At 43.2% G+C, this 9765-nt stretch overlaps 1 protein-coding gene across 2 annotated transcripts; it reads left to right on the forward strand.

Moving 5' to 3' along the window:
* The first annotated feature begins 874 nt into the window (after positions 1 to 874).
* On the forward strand, positions 875 to 9149 carry LOC125520350 (alpha/beta hydrolase domain-containing protein 17B). 2 transcript variants are annotated; one of them, XM_048685244.1, is made up of 5 exons: positions 875 to 1810; positions 2307 to 2343; positions 3486 to 3722; positions 3816 to 3863; positions 8469 to 9149. In XM_048685244.1, the coding sequence occupies exons 1-5, from the start codon at positions 1503 to 1505 to the stop codon at positions 8877 to 8879; spliced, it is 1041 nt and encodes a 346-aa protein (XP_048541201.1). In that variant the 5' UTR covers positions 875 to 1502; the 3' UTR covers positions 8880 to 9149. The 2 variants fall into 2 exon arrangements, with proteins under 2 accessions (XP_048541201.1, XP_048541202.1); XM_048685245.1 differs by having other exon boundaries at positions 1642 to 1796.
* The last annotated feature ends 616 nt before the right edge of the window (positions 9150 to 9765 follow it).

The following is a 9765-nucleotide window of genomic DNA, read 5'->3' on the forward strand; positions in this document are numbered from 1 at the left end:
TGTGGGCATATATATACGAGTATAATGATCTACTTGGAGTACAAGACAAGTCAGAATAAATCCTAGTCTATCTCGTCTTTTCTAATAATCAATATACTCAACGGGAGAAAAAAAAATCGACTCATATCTCTAGCCGGGTCAATTGGACAAACTGTGCGTTGCCGGTTGACAGGTTATGAGATCGAACCCTCCCATTGACAATTTTATTTTTCTTCGGATCTGGGCCACAGTGCGCCGTCGGATGGGCTTTCTCCGTTGGGCCAAAACGGGTGGCAAGTAACGAAACCAAATAGCATATGTAAAATTAATTGAAGCGGGACCAAACAAAGTAAGATGAAACCAAAAATATCACCCCCTTTAAGATATAGATATAGATAGAATACAGATAGAGATAGATATAGACAGAGATGAAAATATACGGATGGAGTAGTAGAGATAGAAATATAGTTTATACGTATTAACTTTATTAGTATAAAATTGTAGAAAGTTGGAACATTTATTTTGATATAGAGGGAGTACTAGAATGAAACTCGCAGACGGGCCTATGTGCAAAGCGCATATGGATTTAGCAAAGCGGCATTTTCATCACCTGAAAGGAAAGAAAGTATGATGTATTATTCTGAGAAAAAAGAAAGTACTATGATGTAAAAGAAGAAGAAGACGCCGTTTATTTGCTTGCGTCCATCCGTGCGTGCGTGCGTGCGTGCGGCGTGACAAAATCGCATCCCCGCTGCGAGAACATGTGAAGAAAGGAAGAACATGTTTTGCAAAGGTGTGGGGATCGCCTGCGCTTTCCGCTGCCCTGTTCCAGTTTCATTTCATCACCTCGCCTGCCCTGCCTGGTCCTCACCCCTACTACACCTACACGCGCACGCTCTGGCTCTAGCCCTCTTTCTCACGCACGCACGCACGCACGCACGCACCCACCACCCTCCCTCTGTCTCTGTGCAGCATGAGTAATAAATGGCAGTGGCAGCGTGGCTGAGGCCTGAGGCGGAGCTCTTCCCTCCCTACTGGTCCACACCCGCTCCGCCCCGCCCCTTGCTCTTCTTCTTCTTCTTCTTCTTCTTCCTCGTTCTCCCCTTCCTCCCTCTTTGCTGCTCGCATTCGCCATTTCCCAGCCGCCCACAATGCACTAAACCCTCGTAAAACCTCCCACCCCATCCCACCAAACAACGGGCTTCGGGGGATACCCCTGGGGGGCGGCGAGCCAATTTCTTCTTGATCTTCTGTCGATTTGGCTTCTACTGTCGCTGAACAAGTCCCTTGGGGAAGAAGATCCACACCCACCCCTGGTTCCTCTTAGTTTTTCCACCACCTATAAATCCCCCAGTTGGGGATTATTTCTTTGATCCTTTCCGTTCGCCCCCAAGTTGGGGAAATTTTTCGATCCATTTGATCGTTTGAAGTGAAACAGGAGGAGGGGAGGGGAGGGGAGAGGTTCCCTCTGATGAGCAGCAGCACCGCCGCCGCCGCCTGTCGATGACTGAGCGCTGCCACCGATGCTTTCGGGGTGCTCGGTGTCCAGTCTCGCGGCGAGGTTCGCCTTCTTCCCGCCGGACCCGCCCACCTACGCCCTCCGCAAGGACGAGGCCACGGGCCGCCTCGTCGCCTCGGGCGTCCCGCGGGACAACGCCTTGGATGTGCTGCTCCTCGACACCACCAGGGGGACCAAGGTCGTCGCCTTCTACCTCAGGAACCCCTGCGCGCGCCTCACCCTGCTCTACTCCCACGGCAACGCCGCCGACCTCGGACAGCTCTACGATCTCTTTGTGCAGCTCAAGGTCAATCTCAAGGTCAATCTGATGGGGTTAGTGGTGCATTGTGCTGTGATTTCGCTTCTCTTCTCTTCTCTTCTCTTCTCTTCTCTAGGAGGATCCTACTTTTTTCTGCTTCTCTTCTACACGGAGGGAGTAGGAATTATTATTTGACATGTTTTTGCAGTCCTGCATTTCCTATCACAAATGCTGGTACGTACGACATCAAGTAGATTTGGTTATTGGGGCAGATGTTTTGCGGGAACACGGGACGGGATATCTGCAACCTAACTAGTACAGTATATACTATTTATTATTAAGTGGGAGGAAAGCAGTGCCTGACGATTCTCTAAATAGTAGTACTACATGTATATAATAATCAGTCCGATTAGCTGATCTTGAATCCTCCTCAGTTACAACCATGCCAGTTTTTTTTTCGCCAGTTTTTTTTTTCTTCTTCTGTTGCAATTTCAACGTGGTCTGGAGGTACACAAGATTTGCTGTGCAGAAAAGCCTGACGTGATTTACTTTTTAATTTTATAACTGCAGATATGACTACTCGGGGTACGGAGCATCTACTGGCAAGGTAATAACTAGTTACTCATTTACAGTAACGTTTAATCTCAATTTTACCGTCGACTCTACTGCGGGTTCATTGTTTGGTGAATACTTACTGCATATAAGGTTGCTTAGATGCCATGGGGTAAATTTTAGTTTCCTTACTTGACTAATGTAGGCATGGATGATAGTACTACTACCAACAACCTGAATTAATTAAGATACCTCGAGAAATGTGGTTCAGTTTCAGTTTCCAAGAACAGGCTGCATTTCTACAACTCAACTGAAGAAGGTTTGGCCCATGCCCCCGACTGGTGCCTTCCAGTCATATCATGGCCATTATAAACCTTTTATATGTCTGCAACTTTTGTCCTCAGCCACTCATGCCATTGTAAACTTCAGGCTAAACAGTAATTTGGGCATGCCTTTTATACATTTATCCTAAAGGACAGATAGAAATGTCTGTATCAACTATCTATGCATTTACTCAAGTTCATTTATTGCGGCTTTATCCATTGAAACGGAGAACATGTTAGGCTGGTCATAGTGGGAGTAACTTAGACTAGTGTCATACATATGACACTAGTCTATGTTACTACCTTCATAGTGCAAAGTGTCATAGAAGTAGTATCATATATGGTTGCATTTATTAGCTTATAGACTCAACATTTCTTGGGAAGCGCTATGTGATGGTAACATAATATGTTACTCCAAACACCTCTCTCCTCATTAACTAGGTGCCACATAAGCAAACTTGTTTGGGATGTGTTATGTTACTAGCTAAGTTACTCCCACTATGACTAGCCTTATGTTGATTGTTTCTGCTGTCTATTTTGGGGACCCTGCATTCAAATGAAGTGAGAATTTTCCTTTTTTTTGTTCCATACTATCCAACATGGACCAGGTTCCACTATCATCAAGATAAAGGAACAAACAAAATGCTACAGGTGGTGGTATTTGAAAAAAAAATTGCCCTACTGGGAGTTACTAGATATTAATGTCTCTGAATCCTGTATTTCCTTATTTGAGCTAAATCATATGGCACTTTCACTTTGAATTACTGTTACCTAATTGGCATTTCCACTGAGCATGCGCATGTCCATATTTCTCTTCTCCCTCAAGGAATGCGTTTTTGTGGAAGGATTTTTATGCTTGTCTTTTCAAGTGCAGCCAAGTGAAGAGAATACATATGCAGATATTGAAGCAGTTTACCAGTGCTTAGAAACCGAGTATGGAATCAGCCAGGAAGAGCTTATCCTGTATGGACAATCTGTTGGCAGTGGGCCCACATTGCATTTAGCATCTCGTTTACCAAGATTGCGTGGTGTGGTTCTTCACAGTGCTATACTGTCAGGCCTCCGTGTTGTTTGCCATGTGAACTTTACTTTTTGCTTCGACATTTACAAAGTAAGCATCTCTAATTGATTATTCCATTTCGGTCTGTACCTTTTGTTCCTTTAGAGTAGCTTTTACTAACGTCCAGCTAACTTATTCTTGCAGAATGTCAAAAAAATAAAGAAGGTGAAATGCCCAGTGCTTGTTATTCATGTAAGTCTCTTTACTAAAAAAACTAGCAAAGTGCCCCTGCATTTTAACGGATCTAGAATAGAATCAACTTGTGCCCACAGGAAAACATTATAATGTAGTTTTTTCTTTCTAACATCCTACTCCCTCCGTCGGGTGAAGAGTGTACGTTTGGGTTTAAAATTTGTCCACAAAAGAGTGTACTTCTATCTTCCCAATGCACTTTAAAGTATTTTCTTTCATCACACGGTAATCAAGACCAATAGCATTCTATACATAGTCTTCTTAATTTCTACATGCACTTAGCTCATTGGGGGTTGGGTAATTAAAGAGGAGAGAGATGGTGGCTTGCATCTTCCCAATGCATTTTTTACTCCATTCCATAATTTGTCCTAAAATTTCTAGATGTACACTTTTCACCGGACGGAGGGAGTATGTTACACTTTTTTTTTCATTTAAGATATGTTTTGTCTCACTTCAGATTTATTTCCCTTGTTCCGCTACACATTAATAATCCTCTCAAAAGAGAGCAGTATAAAACTAATCCAATCAGGAAAGAAAAAAAATTGAACGCTTACTTTCGAATCTCCTTTGTCTGCATCAGGGTTGTCCAGAAGAACCAAATATCATGTACATCATGTATAAATTAAATGTGTTTATAACAAAATTATTTCATGTTAAAATTTGCTAAATAAATAATTATTCTAAATCATGTTAAAAATTAGGCTCACAAGTCACAAGGAAATTCCCAGCTCCCATTTTTAGGATGAGACCCAAATAAGGACCTTTACATGTTGTAGCCACAGGCTAAAACAGTTTTGCAAGTAGCCAAACAGCACTAAAAAGTATACCTATCATATAGACACATCTACTGGAAAGTACACACATGCCTCTCCTATGGCGACATCAAGTCAGACCCATTCTTGTCTTTGCCTATCAGTGTTGTTTTCTTAGCTCATCTTAATCTTCTGCTAGTATACAAGTGGTGAGGAACTATATATTGTCACCAGCATTTGGCCATGCTGTTTAGTACCCTGATCTCAGTAACATAGTCATCTAGAGTACACCACGACCCATCTGGTTCAACTTCAAATGCCTGCGCAGAGTCAATTCACAAGAAGCAGACTATTTCGTTGGGGTATCACACCGATTATTTCATTTAATAACACCTGATTTACTCTCGGGTCAGTGGACCTAAAGGTCAGAAAATGTGGAAACAGCAAGTGCAACTTGCAGCCACCGCAGCCACCTTTAGCAATTGGAACTGAATTATGAAGAAACCAGTCGATATAAAAGAACAGAGAAGGGAACATGAGGGCACTAGATGCTCTCCAAGTTTCAGTCAGATGTGATTAAAGTGAATTCTCCATAAGCTTGGTAATGTGTTTATTATGCAATAAGACAAGTGAGCCATTTTCCATTAAATTTATCTTGCAATTCTGTTGGTATAAAATCCAGCAGCTCTATGTTAAACATGTCAGAATATATATCAATACATTTAATCAACTGAAACTTGTACAGAAACTTGGACGATTTGACAACACGTGTATATCAACCGAGCATTGATAACCAGAGTGAGTTTTAGCTAAATTGAAATTGAAGAATATGAACATCCATAATGTACAGATTTGAGGTGTGCAAACATTTCTCTTTGTTTTTCCAGAGCTTAATGAACCGATTTGTTTCAGCCTTTTGCTACATAAAGGGAAAATGATGCTTTCCAAGAAGGAACAAAAAATATTTCCATAGGAGGCTTACTGAAATCAAACACATCGAATCAAGCCAAACTGCAGCCGTAGTTACATTCAGGAGATTGCGTGATCTGGTGCGCTCAGCCCTACAGCTATCTCGCCCACGCTAGGCTACATACCACCTCTTGACCGAGAGGGTCTCGTGGTGCAACCACATTATACTACACTAGCATCCATTTCGGTGCAGCTCGACACCTAATCACCGATTTCACCCGCACAAACCAACCAAATTAGTGACCCATATTGTGACATTGAACGTGTCTTAATGGCTGTTTGGGGAGGAACAGAGGCCCGCATTAGAGCATGCTAAAGAAGCAGAAGCGGTTGTAGGAGTGGGTTCCAGGTCGTTGTGCCGTTGCGATTGGGAGCGGGTCGCCTTCCACGGCAGCAGACATGTGATTGCAATGCTGTGAGGGAGAGCTAGGGTGATTTAGGACATGGCATGGTGGAGAGCAGATGGCAGCGAGGGCGCGCGCAAATCCGGCAACTGCGGGATGGTGTGGCAGTGGGATCTGGACGAGGACCTCCGTATTTTAAGCAGTGGCAGAGGTGGGTAAATATCTGCTACATACGGTGGCATGGACATGTCCCTATGCACGCACCTGGCTCTAGGTTGGACCAATTGTGCTTGTCTTCATCCCAGCCCTGCGTGTTAGATCAAACGGCTGACAAACCATCATCACCAATTTAGTTTTTTATAGGAGTAGAGATATAGATATCAATACTTGCTGTGTACTCGCACAGTTTATTGCAGATTCCAGCATCTTCTGAGAAGCTACATTTAGTACTTTGGAACACTCTGCTTAGGCATTGTCATTGCTGCTCCTTGTTGCAGAGTCTGATAAATAGTGCAACTACTTCTCTGAGTGATATGTGGACCATGTATTCATGTAATAACCCATCGAAAGGGTGTTGCTGTTGCATAAATGTTCATGCAGAAGTATTGAGGTAAGGAATACGGGAATGTAGAGAAATGAATCATCCTTCATGCTTCAATAATTTTATAGGAAAGTTTACTACTCCCACACTTCTTACAGCCTTGGGTTAATGTGTAACCATCCAACATCCCACACTTGTTCTTTAGAAGAGAATGTTTGATCTAAGATGTGCCATTGGACACCTGATACACTGATCCAAACACAAAGGCCATTGAACACCAGCACCTCTAGTGATACGGGATGTGCCGTTAGCAGTTCTAACTTCTGACTCACTCTATAAACATTACGAGCTGATTTGGTTTGATTCAGTCTGCTGTAAAATTATAATAGGCACTGGTAGGCCTTGAATGGCTTGACTTCCATTATTCTGCTCTTTGGCCGAGCCCAATAAAATGTGTAGTGTAGCCACATAATCAGGCTTTTTGTACAAGTCTAACTAAATCTACAATCTAGTATCGTCATTTCTGTTTCCTACACTTATCTCCTACAGGTTTCTTTTTCTTTTGCCTGTTTTGGTTTTGGTTTTGGTCGGAGGCCACCTTTGGTGGTACTCCCTCCCCATAATACAAGATGTTATTACAACCGATATACACATATTGGTTGTAATAACATCTTATGTTATGGGATGGAGGGAGCATGTACTGCTGCACCTTCTTTGGTTGTTTTCTTCTAATACACAACTATGCGTGTTCAGGATTTTTTTTTTTAGAAATACCATAGTTCCGGATCAAATGCATGTTCGAGAAATAAAGACTAGAAATGCCATGGTTCTGGAACAACACCACTTTATTGGTAACTGCCCAGTTTCCGCTCTTTTACTATCACTTAGCCTGTCAGTCATAATTTGATCACTACAACTCTATAAGTCGACTAATTTCATTGCTCCTACAATATCGGTGGTATCAGCATGTGTTGTCCATAGCTCTTACTGAGATGGTTTCACATCCTATATTCCTGTTCCTAGCTGGGACTGCTTGTTATTACAAAATATTTTGAACCTTGCGGCTGTAGTATCTTTAGCTGTGCCTGAAGACTCTTAATTCAGAGATCAGTGAGGATAAATTAGCTGCTACTTTCAAACTTTTCCCTTGTGTATAAATAATACTCCATCCGTTGACAAATATAGGATGTTTTGGATATTTCAGTATGGACCATGAGTGCTAAGCCCTGTTTGTTTGATCTTCAGGGATCATGTTCAGCTTTGCCAGTGAAACTGAGTCTAGAATCTGAAACAAACAACTCTTTCGTTTGAGATTCAGGGGCAATCTGGCAAAGCTGAATCTAGAAGCTGAAACAAATAGCTATTTTGAATCAGCTTTGCTAGTGAAGCTAAATCTGGATTCAGGCCATTTTCAGTGCAATTGCCTGAAGTATACTAAAGTGGCGAAGCTGATTCTGTGAATCAGCTTTTTGCCAGTGAAGCAAATCCACATGTGATTCGAATCCAATCAAAGTCAAACAAACAGGGCCGCAGAATCAGCTTTGCTAGTAAAGCGAGTCCACATAGGTGATTCGAATCCAATCAAAGCTGAAACAAACGTGTCTATATACATCGGATTCAGAAAAAAGTTAGAACATCTCAAACTGAAACGTCATATTCTTGAAAACTTTCCTTTTGTAGTTCTATTTGTTTGAAATGTATATGGATAAACCGCTTCGTAATCAGAGTGTACCACGTGTTGCTTGATGTGGTCAAGGTGGGCAGCATTTTAATGGGCCACAGCCCACATGCCAATACTACATTTCCTTAGTCAAGGCCGATGAGGAAAACATGAATGGCTCCCATAGTTCTCTGAAGTGATTTTCTGTTTTTGACTAACCATTTATGTAATGAATTGATCCATTATGTGTGCACTTTCTTTCTCGAAGTTTTTCGTATGCACCAACTTGATGGTGTGTAGAAGTGTTGTTGTTAATTATGCACGTATTGACGTTTGCAGGGGACCGATGACGATGTTGTGAATTGGTCACATGGTAATGAGCTGTGGAAACTGGCAAGGGAGCCGTATGATCCACTATGGATCAAAGGAGGCGGTCATTGCAACCTGGAGCTGTACCCTGACTTCATCCGCCACCTCTCCAAGTTCATCCGTGAAATGGAGAGTGTGACAACGAAAACGAGGCTGAAGAAGATTCGGCAGTCCCTTGAGCCGACAAAGACAGCATATCGAGTGAACACAGCAACGACCACCACCTTCACCGCCAACTGTTGCTGCCGTATTCGAGTTCGCAAACCGAGCTGCAATCTCAGCTGCAGCTGCTGCCACGCCCTGAGGAAATGCTTCACATTTGGTGCATTCAAGTGCCCAGCCTGCTGCAGCTGCTTCAAGTGCTGCTGCTGTGGCGGATAACGCCGATCTCTATGTGCGTGCACGTGTGCGTGTGCGTGTGCTTGTATAGGAAAAGGAACGGTCCGGGAGATATCTTCTAACCCTCTGAATGCTCTACCACTAGGACTAAACGTAGATTTGTCAGTTGGAAAAACATGTGTCCCCCATTCTCCCATGTAGTTGCTCGACCGGTTTGTGTAATGATGGCATAAGCTGTTGGCTGTCGAGCTTAGAACAGTCGTGATGCTGTGGATTGATTTGGCCATATTTCAGCTCTTGTGGTATGTTTCCCGTCCATGAACCCATGACATCTCTGAGTTTGGATCTGGTTCGTAGCCAGCCACACCTGAACTGGACTGTTGAACAGGTAACAGAATGCAGCTGCTGGTCTCATTATCTAGGCCCGGATCAGGAACAGGACAGATGGTCGTCGTCGAGACAGGTTAAGGCAAAGTGTCTTGGACAAGACAAAGATTTCGAGGTTAAACCGTGGCAACATATATGCACTGACATATTATCAGAAGGTGCAGCAGTAGCAGTACTCCAGTCCAGTCCAGTCCAGGAGGACCACACGCAGGCCGACTCTGAATGAATGAATGGAAGAAAGAAATGATGCACCCCTCATTGATGCGTGCAGATTCAGAAACTGGGCTTATGCGTGCCGAACCCAACTGCTGAATAACCAACCAACCTCTTCCTTACAACCAAGGCATGTGAGACTGCGTGACTGAACCAACAACACAGGATCAAGCAACACGGCAAGGCAATGATGATTGCAGCACAAGAGCTGCGGTCCTATCGAATGCAAGAATCACTGCTCATCCAAGTCCTCTTGTGCTTGTTCCACATAAAAAGAATGCACTGTTTAGAATCGCGGTCGATGAGCAATCACTGTTTCAAATTGGGA

This window comes from Triticum urartu, chromosome 7 (assembly GCF_003073215.2).
Source record: "Triticum urartu cultivar G1812 chromosome 7, Tu2.1, whole genome shotgun sequence".
Taxonomy (NCBI): Eukaryota; Viridiplantae; Streptophyta; class Magnoliopsida; order Poales; family Poaceae; genus Triticum; species Triticum urartu.